Raw genomic sequence first — 21,151 nt, 5'->3', positions numbered from 1 at the left:
CCTCAACAATTTTAGTTGGATAAATTTAGGGGGATGTTAACTATATTTGTGCTTTGTAGAATACATTTGTGACTGGCATGCCTTCTGCAAGCTCCAAGTTTTAATTCATTAATTACTAAGGAAACTCCTACCTGTTCAGTAGGGTATGTGAGTAGCCGTGAGTTGACTTTCGTAGCTGATTCCTTCTACCAGAAACAAATTCGAAGCTCTGTTTAACTCTAAAGAATGTAACCCACGCTTTTCCACCCAGATTCTTTGGGCTAGAGTGGTTGGAAGAGGGTGTAGATTGATTTTTTTGCCCCTAGGCTTATAAAATGGCTTTACGACCAGATTGAAATATAATTCTTTAATTTTTTTTGTAGCTAAGATACATCACAGAGAAAAATGAAGAGATCGCTCAGTTTAACCTGGACCGAAAAGCAAAGAAGAAAAAGAAGTTAGAGGATGAAAACAAAAATTCAGTGGAGCCAGCAGAGGAAAGTGAGACTTAAACTCTATCACCGTTTGGAAAAAGTGGCCTTCAGCAGGTAGAGCCACCAAAACACATATTGCCACACAGGGAATTTTGAAAGGATAAGTGGAGATTAAAAAAAAAAAAAAATGGCTAAGAGGCTTTTGTGCTGTGTTCTCCGTGTCATTGACGACAAAAGCTAGTTTAAAAAGAGAACTGGAAACTCTTAAACAAAATACCCACCGTGTCTTCCTGAAGCCCCTAAAAAAGGCTTGTGTGTGAATGGTAATATGTAGGAAATTATATCTATTGCAATTAGTAAAAATGTATTAACAGTTAAATATGATTGATTTTTTCCAAGCAAAAATTATACTTATTTCTTTATTCTTTTACATGATTTTTTAGGCTAACGATTCCTGAAAGATAAATAATGCTATATATAGTTCTTTTGAGTATTAATGCTTTAAAACCATGTCAGTTGTGATCACAAGGTAAAAAGGTAGATGTTGGGAAATCTTCCTTTTTCCTTCATAAAGGTGATTTTCTCCAGAAACAGAGTTGATGTGACTTTTCTTGGGCTATTTGGTGATTAAGCTGTGGTTCTACCGAGAAGTTGTTTTATGTGGAAGGAAAACCTGGCCTCCTGCTCCAAACCTTTCAGAGCGTCATTCTCTGTTTTAGTTTCTGAGATGATGCCTCTGGGAGCCCCAGTTCTGCCGTCTTCTCTTTGGGGTTGCTTAGAGGTCCAGGGTGTGCCTTTTCCCTAGTGGGTCAGAAGGGATGAAGAGACTGGGCTGGCATGTACAGAGCCCTTTCTGAGTGCCAGGCTGCTCTGGGTGCCCCATGTAGGACCTCACTGGGTCTTCACAGCTCGTTTAGGGTATGTCTGATTATCCCCGTGTTACTGGTGGGCAGGCTGGAGCTTGAGGTTAACTGACTCCCTGGGGTCCGCGGACCAGTAGAGACTGTGTGTACATTCGGGGTGCTGATCTGAGAGGGGCCGAGAGGGAAAAGGTCGCCTTTGGGTAGAATTTATACCCCATGCCCAAGTATGATCAGCAAAAGACACCCCAGAGTCTGACTCTGCAAAGGAGATGGTAAGCTGTGGTGATAGTGAAGCATTGCGTTCACACTTCAGTTTCAGCTTCTGCGGATAACTAATCACTTGATCTCAGATAATAATTGTAACATTTGCGTGACACATCAGTGAAGGAAAAGGGAGTCATAAAGCCTTCTACCGTCATAGTACATTCCAGCCAAAAACCTGTATGCTCCTGTTTGATTTTCAGATACGCTGTCTTCACACTCATCAAGGAGAGTTTAGAGACTAGATACGTGGACTTCCCAAAGGTTGACAATCTAGATGTGCGTCTTGGTTTTTCCACTTTAGTAACTAACCTTCTGAAACTTTGTGTTCTTATCGATGAGGTAGGGTTAAAAACACCTCACAGCGAGGTTACACGTGACAATAATAGGAAATGGGTAGAACCATTGTAATGCGTCTTATTTTTGTAGATTTCTGTGACTCTAGAAACTCAGTATACAAATGACACGAAATAGCGAACCTGTGTGTGCCATGAGTGTCCTGTCGGACTAGAGGGCGTAGAGGGTAGCATGGGTATTTTGACATGAAGTTTTCTAGCCAGATGAGGCCGTTGACTTGGTGTTCATCTAACCTTTGGATTTATTTGGCATATTTATGTATGACCTGTTTGTATTTTAGATGAGTGGTCCTAACCTTTGTTAGGGATTGTAACCCAGGGTCAGACTTCATAAGGAACAGCTGGTTCTTTTCCCTGTGTTCCCATAAGCTGCCTCTTCCCCACTCCGTGTTCCAGTTAGGGTTTAGTTTACTCTGGAATGTCCGTGATGATGTCAGTCATCCTTTACGGTTCCATCTTTGGTGACAGTTGGCAGAAAGGTGTTCTTGAGCAGCATTCTCCAACCTTTATGGGGTCGGGACTGGTGCTCCTATGAGAATCTAATGCCTGATCATCTGAGGTGGAGCTGAGGCGGTGATGCTAGCTAGTGCTGGGGAGAGGCTGCAGATAACAGGTGATGATGCTTCACTTGCTCTCTGGCCAGCTCACCTCCTGCTGTGCGGCTTGGTTCCTGACAAGCCACACCTGATCTGCAGCCTGGGTGTTGGGGATCTCTTTTCTAGAGGGCTCTTTTTCATGGACTTGCTTCCTCAGAGTCCTGGGAGCTCACCTGAACTTTCACTAGACCTACTAACCATATAACCAGATGATTAACTATATAAAGAAGCAGATGTCTGAAATAAAGGTGGCCTAGTAACTTAGTTGGGGGCAATTTACATTTATATTATTTGTTGTTTTCCTTATTATACCTGTTCATCAAAAAGCTTGAAATAAAAGATCTGTTAACGTTTTATTACTGAAATTATGAGCCAGGGATGTTTGAAAGCATCCGCTTCTGCACGTCGCAGCAGCTGGAAGGCCGTGGGAAAGGTTTGCACTGGCTCGTATAGAGCCGGTGCCTGAAAACCTGAATGTCCAAGAAGGGCTAACCGGGGCTCGCCCAGTCTCTCCTTAGTGGAGAGTCTCTGAGGAACCCTTAGAGGCCATTTAGCGCATCTCCGCCCTAAGTCGGACCCCTTCTGCAGCATTCCTGATGGAGGGTCCCCAGGCTCTGCTGACCTCCGGGGACAGTGAGCCCTCTCCGCTATTGGACACTGATTATCACAAGTTTTTTCTGTGTAGAGAGGAGAGCCTTCACCTTCTAACTTCTATCTGGGTCTTCAGTCTGCTCTTTAGAATAAGCAAAGCAGTCTTTGTATTTCAAAATCATTCAGTACTGAATTCCTTTCAATCAAGTTCCCATCGTACATCTTTTCAGAAACACATGTTCTTGCGTCAAACCCTGAGGGCAGACTTCGGGGTGGTGAATGTGACCCCTCGGGCCTTGTGTGGGGCCTGGCACGGCAGGTGCCTGGTGAATTCTTGTTCCCAGTGTCTATGATGTGCGGGTAGGATGAGTAGCAGCCCTCGCTCGGGTCCCTCGGCTCTGCCCTGGCGTTTCCAGCGATTGGAGTGGGGAGCTTGTCTTTGTGCTGGGGCGGGGGCTGAGGACAACTTAGGAACAGTCCTCACACGCATGCCTGCTGTGCGTTCTGCTGTATGAGGTGCTTTACGTGATCTTACTGGCCCTTGCCACAGTTCTGCGAGATAGGCTGTACTGTTCTTATCCCCAGAGAGATTAATTAAGTGGCAATGCCAAGATTTTAGTTTAGAGCCCTCACCCTGAAGCACTAAGGTATGTTGCCACCTCCTTGAAAACAGCCAGTAATAACGTAAAACGAAGCCTTCCCCAACCTGCGGCACAGAACCCTCCTTGGCACACTTGTGACACCGAAAACGTACTTTTCTTTCATTTGTGGGTATGTCTCCTGCCCTCAGCTAGGCCATCACAGCGTTGTCGGTGGATGGCGCGGCTCCTTTGTACATGCGAGGTGCTGAGAATGTTGAATGAGGCTGTCGAATAAAATCTGCACAGTATCTAAAGGGTGTAGGAAGCTGGCTGGGCTGCCATGACTTTCTCATCTGCAAATACATCTCAGAGTTTTTAATTTGTGAGAATTATCTTAGGCAAAGGTGTGTCGGCAAAGAAGAAAGGACCCGGCACCGCGCAGTGTGAGCCGCGGGTCCTCGGCCGTGGCGCTTTTGCCTGGGATCTCAAACAACAAGTCTGATGACATGAAATTCGAGGCTGAGCTTCCCCGAGCGAAGGGCCGTGGGGTGGGCTGTAGGAAGCTGCGCATGCTGACGTTCACTTCTGGAAGGAGCCGCCAGCTCTTCGGTGGCTCCACTTCCATTAGGAACCTTGCCGTGGGTGCTGGTCACCTTTAGTAGGTTTGCGCTGCTCGTTTCAGATTCTTCCAGTTGTCTTCGTTGGGGGAAGAGAGTCTGCGTGTGTGTTTGTGTGATTCTGAAAGTGGGGCCTGCGAGGAAGAGCCCGGAGGCACAGAGGACTTGACCGTTAGCGCCAGTCAGCACCTGTCAGCACCTGTCAGCAGTGGCACCGCCGTCAGAAGGAGCCGGTCAAGTGCAAGCCACTCAGTAAGAAATAACATTTGCTCCCGACACACGGGAACAATCCACACTCCCTGCACTGCGCTCTGATTTCTGTTTCATTCAAAAAAGCGCTAGTTATGACCCGCTGGTGAGTGGCCAGCAGCGGTTTGAAGAGCCCGGCTCTTCCGGTGTCATCGTCTCCCGGGCGCACGTTAGAATCTTGGAACTTTGGCGGCTCCTCGTGGAGGAGCCGCATGGAAATCTAGCTTAATCTCGATTTTAGTAAAGCGGTTCGGGCTCACAGCACAGTTTGAGAAGGCCTGGGCAGGAGGCCAGTGTCTGGCCTGTATTGCTGGGTACGATCACTCGAGGCGTCCTTGCCTGCTACCGGTGAAGCCAGGGGAAGCTGTAAGCGGCTCCCTGAGTCCTCACTGCCTTGTTTCCTCCGCCTATAACAGATCCAGTCATACTTTTCTATGGGCAAAATTTCAGATTGTAAGCTCCTCATCTAAGGCTAAATTTATGCTACATTGAATCACTCGGTTTTGTTTTCAGGGCTTCCTGCTTGCTATAGGCTTAATTATGAGGAAGTGGAACTTCTTCAGAAACAAGTGCGCTCGCATTGCAAAGTAAGAGCAAATCCACTGTAAACACAGGCATGACCTGCGGCTTTAATGAAGGGGTTAAGCCCATCCGAAAGCTTTTGGGCACTGATTGCTGGGCGTATGCGTCACTGTGAGGGGAGGGGGACAGGCTTTAGACAGGTACGCGCACAAAGCAGCAGCTGCAGGTTGAGCTACAATTACCCCCCAATCGCCAGAGAAGAGATCCGCGTCCACAAAAACCGAGATTCCAGGGCTGCAAAGGAGGATGAGCACCCACAGAGCTGGCACGAAGCGCCAGGCAGCCCGCAGGATGCCGCCGCCCCTCTGCCTGCTGCTGCTGCTGCTGCTGCTGCTCTTAGGGGCCACCGCTGCCCTTCCCCTGGAGAGTGGCCTCGCTGGGCACGACAGCGGGGTGAGTAGTCCCTGCCTCGGCCGCATGCTAGCCCGCTTCCTGGCTGTCTCTCTGGCCGATTTGGCCATGCCTGTGGACTCTCCAGCATCTGCACGGCCGAGGGTGTGTAGGACAGGCTGCAGGGCTGAACCCCATATGTTCCTGTCACGGTCCCTACAGACCGCTGTTTCTCGTTTATCCTCAGTTGCCTGACCTAGGAAGTTTGTTAGAAAGCTCTGACACTCGAAGGGGGCTCCTTCATGCTAGTGATCGCCATCTGTGGTCTTTGAAATGCTGAGTGACAGTACCAGGCTATTAAAGTGTGATCGTGGAGCTGCCACGGCAGAACTAGTCACACGTACTAGTAGAATCTTAATTTATATACGCAGCGTACGTTCTCACTTGCTCAGGTTAATTGACGTCATTACATTTTTCATTGTGAGAATTTGTAACTTCATGAGATGATTTATTTTCTTCCATTTTGAAAAAGTTCCAGGAAGAGTACATAAAGTTGACCATTAAAAATGGATTTTTCTCTGAAATTACCCAGATGAGTTTCAGACAAGTCATTTATCATCAGCTTACTCCTAGAAGCTTTCTAAGGAGTTTGAAAGACCAGAATATAACGTCTCAAAAAGAGCAATTTGTGGACAGCCAGGAGTAAGACCAGAGATGGGGAAACCATGCTAAATTAGCTCATTTCACCTCAGGGGCTTGTTAGTTGCCAGTCACTAAGCTGGGAAAGGTCCCCTGACCTTTCGAATTAAGGACCTTGGCAAACATAATGGGCAAAACAAGTTTCTTCCTTTCCTTGATTGAAAATCCTCAACTTTTTCCTTTTTCTAATTAGAGCAATTTCGTTAAGGTGTTTTCTTAGCTTTCTCATCCTTTAAATAGAAACGTGATTTATTGTTTTGGAGCACTCTATTTTTAAAGAAGGAATTATGTGTCTTTTAATGCTGGCTGAGCCAGATTGTTGATTTTTCTTTCCTGTGCTCTCTGCTTCTTTTAAAAAGCATATGCAGGAAGTGGCAGAAATACAGAAAAACAGCCTGTTGACTTTCCTTGCTCAGTGGTACAAGTGGACCTCCCAGGCCCATGCGGTGCCCTTCGTAGGGGCAGCCAGGGAGGTGTCCAAGAGGCAGGAAGGCCCGCCCCCTCAGCAGGCCCCGCGCCCAGAGAAAGCGCCCTGCAAGAACTTCTTCTGGAAGACCTTCTCCTCCTGCAAGTAGAACTCCAGCCACGATGACTCGGGCAGGGAAGTGTAATGATGACCCGAATAAAGCCTGTCAAGCAGCCCCGAGCTTGCTTTATGTAGTTGTCTTCTCTCGCCTGTGTAATTTGAAAAGTGTTTTTGATTTAAACTCCACTAACGCCCAATACTGAGTGTCTTGAGTAATCTGGAACCCAAAGTGAATGTTTTGGGGGTTTTGCTGTATTATATAGCCACAGGCTTTCCTTCCACCCTCAGTATGTGCTTGGCAGTTCTGTCCTTGTCTTCCTTCGATCTAGACTAGTAAAAGCTACATATTTTAGAGTTCAGAATAACATTTCAGTTTACATTGATATAAATTGTCTAATTAAAAAAAATATTTCCCTCATATTAAAAGCAACTTTTTATCACTGTGCTAAAAGAACAAAATGGTTATTCTTAATTTTAGCTAATATTAATTTAAAAACAAATACCATGCTATTAAACAAGATAACATGCTGCCATGCTTATAAAGGTTACATTTGGACCTGCTGTTATAAAATACCCATACTAACTTTAATAAGTTAATGGTTTGTTAAAATTCTTTTCATGGATTACAGCTTTAGGTTTATTTCAAACCAAAAACAGTGAGCACTGCTGCTGCCCTGCCTGGCGCCTGCCTACCTCAACTTCCAGTACGGGGTCCCCGTCACAGGACCTGGGCTTTGTTCAGACACAGGTGCATGTGTATTGGTATCATGTCTATAATTGTTATACTTCCCCCCATTCCTCAGTACTTTCCCACAGACAGTGAATGATGGGTAGAGGGGGGGACTTCCTTTTCTGTGAAATTAACACAGAGCAACTGTCGAGCAACATGTGGACCAGGATTTTGGTCTGCTTAAGTGAAGTTAGTAAATAAGTCATTCAGTTTCAAAACCCTAATCAAATTTTTAATTCTCCCCCACAGCACCGAAATCCCTGTTTGATTATACATGTTTATGATTCTTGAATCAAAGAAAACATCCAGAGTGAGATTTTTAGATGCTAAACTTGAAAGCTCAGAGATTCCTACCTGGAGTTATGGAGAGTTTCTGAGGGTCAGGCGTAATATTGGGAAAGCCGGCAAAGGCTGGCAGGAGGACACTGTAGTGTTCTCTGGACACCAGGGGAGCAGACTCACGGAGTATGACTGCTGACCGTTCCGTTCTGTTTTCCACAGAGCTGAGCTCATATTCATAATTACTAGCTGAGTAGAGTAAAATGTGATGGAAGAGCCCTAATGGCATCCACAGCTCCAAACACAGCAGCTTTAAGAGACACAGTAACTGGGTCAGCGCACTGGTGAAGGTGTTTTCCTGAAAAGCCAGCTAACCTTCAGAACTTTGTCTTATAAGCTGTTTCTAGAAGAAAAATATGACCATTGTTTTTCAGTTTCAATTAGGGTCATACATACACAGTCCTTAAGATTGGGATTTTAACTTTGAACTAAGTAGTATCTGAAGGATAATGAGGCCAAACTAATGAGACTGACTGCCAGGCAGTGCATCCAGTCTAAGCCTGGCTCAGTTCAGGGAAATTCATAAGATGTTAACCTGCATCAGCGCATGTTAGGCTGGGTTAATACACTCATGATTAGTAAATTAGGGTAAAATGAGTAAATTAGGATAATTTGCTACCATTAGGTTTTTGGCAGACGTAAAGTCTGCCTTTCTGTGGTTCAGTATGGTCAGATGTGTAGATCCTGGGACGTCAGCACCTGGACCACTTCCAATTCATTCTCTTTCGTTATTTCCAGTATTGGTCATCAGATTAGAGCCTTAGCTGCTGAGGAAGAACTGGGTGTGACATAAGCGTTCGACGGAAGTCTCTTCATGCCACTCATGTTTCAGGGCTGACAGCATAGCATCCCAGACTTTAAGAGACTCAGACCAGCAAGCTCATGGGTGACACTTACAAGGTGCAGTTGGCTTTACCAGCATGTGCTGGAAGGATCACCCGCATCTTAACAGTAGTAGCTTCTTCAGTAGAGATACGGATTCCATTTTGAACAGATCAGAAGAGGAAGGTCATTTAGGTGTTAAAAAGAAGGAAATTGTTTCTAGACTAGAAAGTTGGAGGCTAAGGGCAGCTGGTCAACCCACTAATTCATTACTCATAACCCTAAGAAAAATGAACACTAATTTATCCTTTACGTTTATAATTAAGTAGTAAGTAGTCAGAAATACATATTGGTCTTATAAAAATAATTGTAAGCTGGAGAAAAAGCTAGACTTTTTGGTTTTAGTTTTTACAATGTGGTATTGGAAAATATTGAAGAAAATCCCGTATCTGTGCATTAACCTGTTGCTTCACTTCTTTGTAGTTAGGCACGTGTCTGATTTGATTCGAGCACATAGCCAGCTTTAAGGTTCTGCAATCTGAAAATGTGATGCACATTTTGGGGGGTGAGGCTGTTCCCCTCACTGGAGGCTTTCGAGCAGGACGGAATAGTCCGCAGCTGTGCAGAGGTCTTAGGCAGCGGTTGGGTGCTCAGACTGGATCACTTTCAAGGTCCTGAATAACCTCGAGTAATAAAAGACAACCAAAATAACGTAAGGCAAAACCCTACAGATAAAATAAGATGTTGAAAAACCTCGAAGGCAAGAAAAAAAAAGAATTAGGAAATTAACAGCCAAACAATCTGGTTAGTAGGCATGTTAATAATTCTTGTATTAATTCAGGTTTTTTTTTTTTTTTTGGCAGACAACTATTTTATTCCTTTCTCTCTGGAAAAGAAAAATCCATTAGTTTTTTTCTTTTTGCTTTTACCCAGGAATTAAAGGTTGGTAAGTGGTAATTAGCACAGCTCCTGTCAAAGCCAATTGCCTAATGGGGACCGACATTTGACTTGAGTTGAAAGAACGGAAAATGGCTAATGTAGAGTTCATTAGTCCCAACTGCTTTCTTTGACATTCTTTTTTCCTGCCCTAAGAACAGGCAGGCCCTGCTCGCTCTCCTATTTTTAGATATATTGCTGTGCTTCCAGGTTGCTATTTCAGAAGGCCTGGAGGCATAATGGAGGGAAGGTAAATGGTTACCAGGGGCAATATAATGTTGTTTGCAACTGCTTTCATGACACTTGTGGGCTGGAGTTTGCAGACTAAGGTCTTTGCCCTAGAGACCCACAGACAGGATCCTCCCACCGCCTCTCTGCCCCGTGCCCCTGGGGAAATGAAAGGGAACCACTCTCTGGTCTGCAGTGCAATGGGTACTGTGCTCTTTCTCACATTTCATTTAACCCTTTCAGTCTTGGGGGCTTAGCCTAACCTTACATTTTGGGAAACTAAGATCCCAAAGGGTTCGACTCAGCATGGATTTGTCTCACTCCAAACCCACAGTGCTCTTTCCGTTATCCTACGCAGCCGAGGTGCTTGCTGAGTTTGTTTCAAGTATAGAATACCAATACCAACAGCTAGGCCAGTCAACTAAAGTCAGCTGTGTACTTGAGAAATAATTTAAGAAAACATTTTTAATTCAGTAGGGGAAAGATGGAGATGTCGATATAACTGGTGAATAGATAGCGGTCTGTAGCTTCCGTTACTGTTGGCTAACTACAGTGTTCCCGAGGCTGACTGACCTCTTACTCCACCAGTACAATGACTGTAGTGAGAAATCTTTTGGCAATTATGTTGCAGACGTATTAGGCCTTTCCAGGGGGAGCTGACTCCAGCCTGTGACACTGATAACAAAACCAGTGGTCTGGGTGTAGAATGGAAGAGTGTATGGACCTAAAAGAAGATACAAGTGAAAAAAAGCACTGGAGTTAGACCCAGAAGACCTGCCTTTGCATCCTGGCCCCCCAGTTAGCCTCATGACAGGAGGCAAGTCACTGAACCCTGCTGAGCACAACTCTGCTCACGTATAGAATACAAGGTGACAAGCCACCACCTGCCTTACTAAGTTTTGTGAGGTGCCAGTGTGGCAGGTGCTAGCACATAGCTGACTGAAAACTGCTATAGAAATCCTCCGCTGCCGTTGCTGCCCCTTCAGGGGCGTTTTGACAATGTGTGGGGATGCTTTTAGTTATCTCAGTACCTGCAGGTTGCTACTGAAATGGAGCAGGTGGGGGTAGGAGGTGGGATGTGTGTCTTTCCACAACGCATGGAATTCCATGAAATGAATTGTCCATGTCCTATGTGATTTTTGAATGTCATGCTGAGCATTCATATCGATGAAACCCTATTCCAAATTCTCTTAGCCTAAAACTGAATTGTTTTTATAGAAATGCGAAGTATTTTTTCCTAGTTTTAATGTCCTCTGGATTTTTCAAGAATGCAGCTACCCTGTGAAAAAAAGGATAGATGTTATGGTAGTTCAAGTTCAGTGTGTAAGTACAGGGATCTGACAGCTTCACGGTGCCGCTGGTACAGTCATGTCCAGACAGACATACTGAGACATGTGCCATTTTATTGGAGATTATTTTCCTCTTGTTTCTTAAATATTACATTTGAGATATTATGTCAGTGCTTTTCAAAGTATGCATGTAGGAAAGTTATCAGCTCCGCTTTCATTTAAGGGATAATTGAGGAAGCATTACAGATGTGCTAGAAAAAAACAGAAATGTTGGGGCTACTGAGAACTAAGGGTGTGAACCATTGGTAAAAGGATGCTGAGCACATCGGAGCCCTCCTTGAAGATCAGAGAAGGAAACAGTTCTTTTTGTTCAGTTACTGTTTCCTGCACCCACCCTTGCCCCAGGACCTACTCTTATATTTCTTAATAAGTAGCCAATGTTATCTCTTAAGACATCCTATTTTCCTCTAAGCATGCTTAAAAAAAATTTCAAATAAGTCAGTGAAAACCTATTATCTTTTCCCTGCAAGGAGACTATATTATAGATTACAAAACCTGAAGAATAAGTTTGTACAGAAACAGGAGGTACAGAAACCAGAAGTCTCGCTTTGCACCCACAGACTTGGAGTCATAGTGCAGGGAAATCGATTTAATGACCTTTTATACTCCCTGCTGATAAAACATATTAGAAACTGAAAAGCATTTCAGATGTAATTTCACAATACTGAATTAGATAATAGAAATGGCGAATTAAGACTCCATACGTCCCTGTGGCCTGCAAACTTAACATGTGCCTTTAAGCAGACAGACAAAAAAAGTTCATTGACTTGAGAAACAAGTTTGTGGCCATAATCAAAACGCTGTTGTCACCTTCTCCACCATCGTGCTGAATTCTGCATTCTTATCTTTGAACAAGGACAGCCCGAGATATGACAATTTCTTTTCACTGCCTTTCACAGTTACTTCTAAACAGAGAGCAGAAGAGCATGTAATTAGAGGAGCTGGGATATTGGTGGGGGTGCTTTATCATTCAAAATAGGGAAAGGGCTTACACTGAGATCTAGAATAGCTTTTCTGGAAGGGGAAGCCAGTATCCAGCCTACTCCAGGAGAATGTGCTCTAAGGCAGGGGCGGAGTACTATGGGTGGCTAAAAGGGCTGACGGGGATTTACTGACAGCAAAAACCAAGGCCACAGGGTTTTGTGTGCCACATTTCCAGCTCTAGCTACGTGGGGTCTCGTTTGGCTCGTTTGGGACTCCGCAGTTCTGCAGGCAGTGAATTCCTCCTTGCTGAAATATTCCTGAGAGAATGCAAACTCTGTATCTGCTGGAGGCGCAGGCTCAGCTCCTGATTACAGGCGTGCTGGACAGTTTCCGTCTTCTTTATGTCCCAGTTCAAAGCAACAGCCAGCGCTTTGGGGTCTTCCTTGGTAACCAACTGTGGCAAGAATAAGAACCACTGAGAACCAGTACGTCTGCCCTGGTCACCGGCTGCTCTCATGGTTTCTTTATAGGGGTGAGGTTAGGCAACATCAGTTTATGTCATCTTTAGGCTGAAATGCCAGGTTTCCTGCCTTAGACTGTCATGGGCCTTTTCTTACCATACGACACCAACAGGAAAGGATCTCTGGGAAGAAGTTTACTTGGAGCAACTATCAAGTCCACTTACAAGAAATTTAGCAAAGTTCAAGTCAATACAGTTTCCTTCCCTTCTAGCTACATTGGGGAGGTACTTGGGACAGGGATGAAGATGATGACGAAGAAGTAGCACCCACTGTGATGGGTTCTCCCCCATCGAGCTTCTAGTTCCCTGATCTCAAAAGCCAGCACAGTGATCCTCAAGTGTGCCTTCCCCTGGGATCATTCATGTGCCTCGACTATGAATCTTCTTCAACCATGGACAGAAGCAGAGGTGAGGTCAGAAGCTTGAGCTCTGCTATCCCCCCGTCAGGTTTAGTCATTGCATTACCTGTTTGGGATCACAGAATAATGTTTGATGATCTGAGGGAGGACATCCATTTTGTTTAAGCCACTGATTTAGATTAAGTAAGATGTTTGCAAATGCTCTGGCATACGAGAGGCAAATGGTAGCTGAGCTTCAGGGTCTGCGGAGGTGGAAAAACCCAAGTGTGCCTCTGCAGGGCTACTTCACCTCCACGGGGGGTCGTTCTCTGAAGTTCAGGGTCCCTGGTTCTTGCCCACCTCTAAATCCTGACTAGACAAACTCAGCTCCGGAGCAGGCTTCTCCTTCAGTGCAGTAAGGATCTGGCTCGAAAGTGCAATTTCAGAGGAGCTCTCTCTGCTAAGACCTGTGTCAGCTGCATCCGTCTCATCACTGAAGCCAGCTTTGGACTCTGCAAAGCAGACGTGAGATGGAGGTCAGCACACTGCATACACATACAGCCGCACAAACAACCAGCCAGAGTAATCAGGTGGGCAAGACAGAAACGTGTCATTGCAAAATGCCACCAGCTGTGGCTTCACTGTTTTGACTATGTTACAAGCACTTGGTTCTCTCCCACAGACAGTTCTAAACACAAGAGTTCTCCGTGGAGCCCTCTGAGCTGGAGTCCTACCTGGCTGCTGTGACAGGATCCTGCCCTCCTTTTCCAAGGCCTGGAGGTAGAGCTCCAAGAGCTGCTTGGACTGGCGGGCTTCCTCTCTCTGGTCAAGGACCTGTTGGAGGGTGTTCTGGAGCCCCTGGACTGTGACACGGCTTTGGCATAGTTCCTGAGCCAGGTCTGAACATGGTACATCAATGAGCATCTAACAAACAAATATGGACTTTAGGAAACCTCACAGTACTTTCTAAACATGTATTATATCTCTCAAATACATCAGTTTCAGAGACTCATTTCATCTGCTTTGCAAAGTTACTTAATATGGCTGCTTCAGAGTCAAGAGAGAGACATGTAATTTTTTTCAGTTTTCCTCTGGTGAAAAAACTTGAGAAATGACACCTTAGTGCTTCATTAAAAACTAAATGAAATCCTGATATTAAAAAACCCAGTTGTACTAGTACAGGACATAAAGGAGCAAGTGCATGATCATTTACACAATGAATCGATACAAGGTTCTTTTAAGCAATTTTTTTCTAATGATTTTAACCTTAAACATTTTTATTATACAGGTTCATAGCTTTAAAAGACTTTAAAATATGAACTGTACTAAGCTTTTAAATAACATTTTTAGTCTGTGACATAAGAGAGACCTCGCATCATCAATCTGCTGTAAGGATGATTTTTAAAACTCATTCTTTTTGCATATATAGTAACTAGATTTTAAAATAGTCTTTATAAGAGAAAGATCAAATTGTTGAAATTCTTGGACAGTGATTCTAAATTCAGTTGCACATTAGAATAGCTATGGAGCTAATAAAAACTACAATAGTAAGAGCTTGCATTTTTTGAGCACTTACTGTGTACCAATGAGAAAACGGATGTAAAACTCTTAGAACAGAAAGTGACGGGGAGGGCTACTCTAGACTGAGGAAGGCCCCTTTGAGTAGGTGACTTTTAAAGTTATTTTTAACTTTAACATTGCATCAATTTTTGAACAAGTGATATTAATACGTTCACAAGATTCAAAATTCAAATGTACAAACCTTTATGAGTTAGGTTCTAGCATTACCCCATTTTACAGATGATGAAAATGAGGCAAGAGAGTTTAGTAACTTCCCAAGAATCAGAGTCACCCTTTGTTCCAGTCTTCAGGACCCTGGGTAATTGATCCCTGTGTCCTTCCCTCCCATTTTTCTCACTGCCCGTAGTCCCTGCCACCGTGGTGCCTTTCCTTCACCTGCTGCAGCCAGCCTCCACGAGTTCCCTTCAAGCATCCTAACTTCCTTATGGAGCCTAGCTGTCAAGGGCTCGGGTTCACTGCTATTCTGATGTCCCCATTTTCGTAAGGCCTATGGTGCTCCTTATGCTAAGGATATATCATAATGTGTTAGTCTGTTGGGATGGGGAGGGATCTCACAACCCCTTTGTTTCTTAAAAAAGGAAAGAAAAACTCAAGCTTGCTCCTGCCTTCTCCCTGGAACACTCTGGCCCCAACCTTTCCATGGCAGGCTGTCTTATCCTTTAGCTCTCAGTTACACTGTCACCTCTTGGGGAACTTGCCAGTGTTTATCAACACACTTTTATAAATTTATTCTATGGACAAGCATGTGTGCAAAATGACACTGGTGGAAGTTCTGTCTGGAAGAGCAAAACTAATGACAACCCAAATGTCTACCAGTGGGGAGACTGGTTAAATAAATCATGGTACACGCATGAAATGGAATATTATGCAGTGGTAAAAAAGAATGAGGCTGTCTCTTATATACTGATCTGGAATACTCTTCAAATATTGCTTGAAAAACAAGAGTAGATATGCTTCCATTTGTGTAATGTAAGGGGGGAAGAGAAGAAAATATATGTATTTGTATATAAAATATCTCTGGAACAGGAAACTGACAGACTGGTTGTCCCCAGGAAGAGGAACTTGGGAGTCAGCCTTTCCTGTATACCCTCCCCCGACAAGCAGCTTTATTGAGATATAATTTACATACCACACAATTCATCCATGTAAAGTAAGTACGTAGTTCAGTGGGTTTTAGTATGTTCACAGAATTGTGCAGTCATCATAATTTTTTAGACTGTTCTCACCATCCTAAAAGAAACCCCATACCTATCAGCAAGCACTCCGATTTCTCCTCAAATTTCCCCACCAACCCAGCCCTAGGCAACCACTAATCTAGTTTTTGTCGCGACAGACCTGTGTATTCTGGCCTTTTCATTATAAATACAACCATAAAATAGGTGACCTTTCATGTCTGGCTTCTTTCCCTTAGCATAATGCTTTTGAGGTTTATCCACGGTGCAGCATGTATTAATACTTCATTCCTTTTTATGGCTGAATAATCCACTGTATATGGATGCATCACATTTTATTTATTCATCAGCTGATGGACATTTGGGCTGTTTTTACTTTTTGGCTACCTGGATATCCTTCTATACTTCTTGGATTTTTAAACGTGAATGTATTCATGGTATTTATTCAAAATACGTAGATAAGTTTACAAAATAACCAAGAGGTCATCCCCTTCATGTCCCAATCTAAAGTAGCCCCATCACTCAGCACACTGCCTGTCTGATTCGCTTCTTGTTTTGTCTGCCTCCTTGCATCAGAATCCCAGTTCCATTAGTGCAGGGGCTGTGTCTGCCTTGTTTACCCCCAGTGTACAGAGCCATGCCAGACGTAGGGCGGGGGCTCAATATGAATTTTTTTGAATGAACACGTTTTTATCTCAACTGTACTGGAAAGGAAACGCAAGCAGAGAAGCCAAGACACTGGCCCAGTCACAGTGATGGGGCCGGGATTCAGTCAGCTCCTGTAAGTCCACATCCTCCGGCCGCACAAGCCCCACAGTGTGCCTGCGTGGGTGTAGGCGGCTTCCGGGTATCTGCATTTTTACAAAGCTCCACAGGCTGATTCTGATGCAAGGTGAAGGCTGAAAGATTCCTATTCTAGGTGAGAGAATTAGAAAGTGAGGACTGCTGGTTGTCACCTAAGAAGTATTTAAAAATTAATAAACATGTTGTGGCAAGATGTGTAGAAACTGGAAAGATGTCAGGGGCAGCGGCGGCCAGACGAGTGGCTGTGAGTGGTGGAGGGGGCTCACCTGGAGGTCCTCCTCTGACAGGAGGATGATGCTGGACAGATCGTCCTTCAGCTGCCTGGCCACATTCTTCCACTTCGGCTCCGCCCCGTTGTCAGTTTCGTCTACACTGAAGGACTCTTGGGAAATCCAAGCAGTACCTCCATCTGATATATAAGGGGAAATGAGTCACAGTCAGATTAGCCTCAAGAACTGTTTTCACCTGCTCCCAACATGCACAGGCCTCGGGGATGTCTGCACAGTCTCTGCCCATTTAGAATAACGTCAGTGGAGAAGGAAGCACCTTTCTCAAGATTTATGGGAAAGCCGATCCCCATCTAGAACCTTGATTTTCCCTCGTCTTTCATCTTCGATTTATTTCTGTACGAAATTGCTCTCAATTCTTTAATGGAAAGAAGCTACTTAAACCCAGTGTGTGGTCACGACACCCAGGGTCCTACCACACTTCCCTTTAGGTTAGTTTTTGGGTCTCTGGGTGCGTTGTTTTTGTACACAAAAAACATTCTCACCAGCACTTCTATGCTTGAGGATTGGTCTTAGCCTTGACTGGAGGAGCTGTGGCCACTTTGCTGTCCCTAGGGTCCGAGTACAAAGGTGCTGATACAGCCATTGCTGAAAGGTGACTTCCTCAATTTAGTGGCATGGACTTTCCTCAAGACATTTCTTTAGCTTTTTGATCCTTGCTCATCAATATTAGTTCCTTTTGTATCGCCAGTGATGATGGTAACAGGTAACATTTAGTGAGCCCTTGCTGTATGCTAGGTAAGATCTAAATGCTTTCTATAAGTGGTTCTCAACTGGGAGTGATTTTGCCCCCAGGAGACATTCGACAATTTCTGGAGACATTTTTGATTGTCATGATCCGGGTGAGGAGATGCTACTGGCATCTAGTGGGCAAAAGCCAGGGATACTGCTAAACTTCCTATGATGCACACGACGGCCCCACAACAAAGAATGCTGCAGCCCAGAACGTCAAGAGTACTGTTGAGAAACACTGGTTTGACGTGTACTATGTTCTGTTATCCTAACAACAACCCTAGGAGACAGGTACCATAATCATCTCAATAAGATGCCGAGAAGGTAGGGAGTTTGGCCAAGGTCACATGACAAAGCCAGGATTCAGATGGGGCGGTGTGACTCCACCTGGGGCACTGATCTCTCTGCCATGCTGCATTTTATTTTTATTTTTTAGTTTTTTTTTTTAATTAAAACTATTGGGGTGATATTGGTTAATAAATGCCATGCTGCATTTTAGTTGCTGTCAGCCGGTAAGTTATCTGACAATTGGACCCATGTCTCATCTTCACCTGTAGACTTAGCACCACACCTGGCATGGAGACTGTGCTCAGTAAACGTTGGCTGCGTAAATGCTTAAACAGCCAAATGGTAACTAGGTGCCTGTGCAGTAAAATGAATCATAACGGATGTTATGTATTGCATAGATCATTTTATACATGGTGAGCATTTCTTACCTGAGTTTCGGTATGCCCACTTCTCGTTACTGGCCAATGCCACAAACTTAGTATTGGAAGGTAGACACAGAAAGTAATCGTCATCATCCACTATGGTGCCATCCTCTGCCAGGACCAGGGTGACTGGTGCCAGGGACTTATCAATGGCCAAGATGTCATAGGCTGAGAATAATAAAATATTTGACAATTGACAAGTATCCATAAAGTGACTACATCTATCCTTGTACTCTCAGAGCCTAGCGGAATTCCCGGTAGGTAATAGTAACTACAATAACAGCCACAACTACTAGCACTAATATCACACTTTGCACGTGCCTGGTACCGTCCTAAGTGCTTTTCATATACAGTATTTAATCTCCTAACAATCCTATAAGGTAGGTACTATTGTTCTTCCCATTTTACAGACATCAAACTCAAGGCTCAGAGAAGTTAAGTAACTTGTCCAAGATCACACAGTAGGCGAAAGAGCTGGGATCTACATCCATACAGTCTGGCTCTTGAAAATATGTTTCCTACAGCTACTCTGCATCTATATTAGCAGGCACTTGAGCCTTGACTGGGATGAACAACAAACCAAGGTCTGATGTGATTCCTTGTAAACAAGCAGTCTTTCATTTACTCAGTGGTCATCTCAAATTCTGTGTCAAATGTAAAGAAAAAAGTAGAAAAAAAAGGAAATGCTTTTTGTCTTTTGTAGTATCTTTCTTTGCAGCCTTTATAACTTATAGGAAAATTATAGAAAAGCTGCAGCTTCTATCAGTAGCTTTTCATATTTATTATCACTGGGCAAGAGGCTTTGTCCAGGGCAGGTCTGTGCCATCCCATTTAGTGACAGCAATACTTAAAATGCTAAGGGGACTAGAGTAAGCTGAGAAGTAGTCAAGAGACTACAAATAACTTTGGGCAATGTCATCTATCATTTAAATAGAACCGCAAGCCTGTATAGGCCTAGCTCCAGAGAACACAAGCCTCTGTGCCAAGTGCAATCAGGCAATGCACCGAGGGACACTAAAACTTTACCCTAATGCCAAGAAAAAATATGTAAACACCTATCTGGCAAAGCCATGTCACTAAAGCATTGATAAGTGCTTTGGCTGCTCCTGGGTTTCTGAAAGATTCTGATATCTGCTGGGGCTTGATGTCTCCGAGAGAAAGCACTGAACACTGACTGCATGCCTGGGGCCCGCTCACATGTTTAGCAGGTAAAACTTCTTTGGATAAACAACTTATTGTTATGGGCAAATAATACTTGTAAATCATCTGGATTTATCATCTCCCTTAAGAGTCCCAACAATCCTGGGAAGCAGGGCTGGAAATAGTATACCTACTTTGCCTATGAGAAAACTGAGGGTTAAGAGACGATTAAGCGCAAAGTCAAGCAGCTAGTATCAGCGAGCCGGGGCTCAGAATTTGTTAACCTCGTCACTCACGACACACGGTTCTTGACTGGACCTCCAGAAGGGTCGGTAGCAGCTCCCTCTTTACCGCACAGGTACCTGCCAGAGCTGCCGGCGGAAACCTGCCCCACCCGCCATGGGCTCAGCTAAGGGCTTCACTATCACCTTAGAGAACTCGAGTAGCAGGAATATACACTGGGTTGGGTTTGGTCCAAAATCTAAGTGGTTTTAGGCAAGGTACCCAAGTAGAGTCTGCACAGTGCTTCCCGTCTACTTTTCCACCATTATGAGTCCCACACGAGATATATTAAAACACTTGCAAACACTGTGAAATTTGTAAGTCACTATACCCACGTGACTCATTTCTGCCCCAAGGCTCCACCGGAGCTATAAGAATCCCCAAGTCGCCTCTCCTCATCCCGCTTTGCCCCTCCGCCCGAAAACCTCACCCGGCTCCGGTTCCCCTAAGCCCCCGGTCCCCCAAGGCCTCGCCCGGTCCCGTGCCAACCCTTGCTCCTCAGATCCTCGAGGCAGGAGGCCGCCACCCCGTACTGTTCGCAGCTGTGGTTGCGGCGCAGCAGACACGGCTTCAGACCCTGATTCTCGCCGGGTTCCGGGGCCCGGGCGTCCCCTGGCACCTCCATCCTTTTCAGGGTGAGACTTGATTGACTCCGGAAAGCGTGGGAGGCTGGGCGCCGGCGTCCCTCACCCCACCCGCCGCATGCCGGGAGTTGTAGTTCTCTTTAGTAAATCACGCGTGGGACCAAGGCACGCCGGGAGATGTAGTTCTAATGGCCGCTAATCAAGTGCCGGGGTTGGGGGGCGGGCCCCGCGCGGGGCATTCCGGGAACTGTAGTCGGGGTGCGAAGCCGATCTCTTTACGTCGCGCAATTCAGCCTAGGAGATTATTTTTAGGAGTTTCTATCGTGCGTTCAAAATGAAGTCAATAGGGATTTATTTTGCATTACGAATGACACTGATGAATACTCCCTTAAATTGTTAGAGCACTCATATTTGTATACATAAACGCATAATATTAATACTTAAATAAAAGTCCGTCATAAACCTGTGTTAATTTGCTTTCCCTTTCCAACCTGAAAAGATCCGTAAAATGTCCCAACTTTCAGGCTGATTTGATGGAAGTTAAGTTAAAAAATTGATGAGTAGTTTTCAGTCTTGCTGAAAATGTAACAGAAACATAAAATACTCGCACATTCCCTTTCAATTCCCTGCTTCGGCTGTGCAAGTGGGGTTGGGGCTCGTAACAAAATGCTTAAATAAATAGATTAGACATTACGATCTTAAAGAAATCAGAGAGGAAAGTGGAAATGCGAACCAAATCACTGTTTGAGCTCGTCCAAATGCTGCTTGACAATATATTTGTCCTAGTTCCGATACTGTTATGGAAAAGTCTGTGTTCGTTCCCCATGAAAATCTAATATTTTATATTAAAATAAAAAATTATCAAAATCGTTGCTCGCTTAAAGGGGGTGGCGTTTTAGGTAAAAAAAGAAATAATTGTCAGCCCATATTTATTCAGGGTCAGTCTCTTGTTTTGTTTATGAAAGAAAACGAGATTACCTCATATGAAAAGGATAGCCATGTTAAGTGG

General features: G+C 44.5%; 3 protein-coding genes across 3 annotated transcripts in view; 2 read left to right on the top strand and 1 right to left on the bottom strand.

The window, feature by feature from the left end:
* CENPS (centromere protein S) overlaps window positions 1-613 on the top strand; it is a 9,029-nt gene extending 8,416 nt beyond the window's left edge. Inside the window, exon 5 of the mRNA XM_006914368.3 lies at window positions 363-613. Coding sequence (XP_006914430.1) covers window positions 363-491 — 129 coding nt within the window. The 3' untranslated portion in view covers window positions 492-613. The remainder of the gene's footprint in view (window positions 1-362) is intronic.
* A 544-nt stretch (window positions 614-1,157) lies between these two features.
* On the top strand, window positions 1,158-6,784 carry LOC102887083 (cortistatin). Its single transcript, XM_025048583.1, has 4 exons — window positions 1,158-4,530; window positions 5,041-5,114; window positions 5,306-5,502; window positions 6,498-6,784. The coding sequence occupies exons 3-4, from the start codon at window positions 5,356-5,358 to the stop codon at window positions 6,711-6,713; spliced, it is 363 nt and encodes a 120-aa protein (XP_024904351.1). The 5' UTR covers window positions 1,158-4,530; window positions 5,041-5,114; window positions 5,306-5,355; the 3' UTR covers window positions 6,714-6,784.
* Window positions 6,785-11,102: 4,318 nt separating this feature from the next.
* On the bottom strand, window positions 11,103-20,257 carry DFFA (DNA fragmentation factor subunit alpha). Its single transcript, XM_006914367.3, has 6 exons — window positions 20,048-20,257; window positions 18,143-18,304; window positions 16,674-16,816; window positions 13,585-13,774; window positions 13,211-13,362; window positions 11,103-12,446 (listed from the first exon to the last, which is right to left on the bottom strand). Exons 1-6 carry the CDS (start codon window positions 20,181-20,183, stop codon window positions 12,234-12,236), a joined length of 996 nt encoding a protein of 331 aa, XP_006914429.1. The 5' UTR covers window positions 20,184-20,257; the 3' UTR covers window positions 11,103-12,233.
* Window positions 20,258-21,151: the final 894 nt, after the last annotated feature.

The sequence above is a fragment of the Pteropus alecto genome, unplaced genomic scaffold (genome assembly GCF_000325575.1).
Source record: "Pteropus alecto unplaced genomic scaffold, ASM32557v1 scaffold125, whole genome shotgun sequence".
Lineage (NCBI taxonomy): Eukaryota > Metazoa > Chordata > Mammalia > Chiroptera > Pteropodidae > Pteropus > Pteropus alecto.
This window is presented reverse-complemented; position numbering and strand designations above follow the sequence as displayed.

Bases quoted from the DNA above. Each gene is read 5' to 3' on its own strand.
- LOC102887083 (XM_025048583.1), top strand. From the start codon at position 5,356: ATGAGCACCCACAGAGCTGGCACGAAGCGCCAGGCAGCCCGCAGGATG. The intron at 5,503-6,497 runs GTGAGTAGTCCC...TCTTTTAAAAAG, and splicing joins TCGCTGGGCACGACAGCGGG to CATATGCAGGAAGTGGCAGA.
- DFFA (XM_006914367.3), bottom strand. From the start codon at position 20,183: ATGGAGGTGCCAGGGGACGCCCGGGCCCCGGAACCCGGCGAGAATCAG. The intron at 16,817-18,142 runs GTAAGAAATGCT...CTTATATATCAG, and splicing joins GTGGGCATACCGAAACTCAG to ATGGAGGTACTGCTTGGATT. The intron at 13,363-13,584 runs GTAGGACTCCAG...TCTGCTTTGCAG, and splicing joins GATCCTGTCACAGCAGCCAG to AGTCCAAAGCTGGCTTCAGT.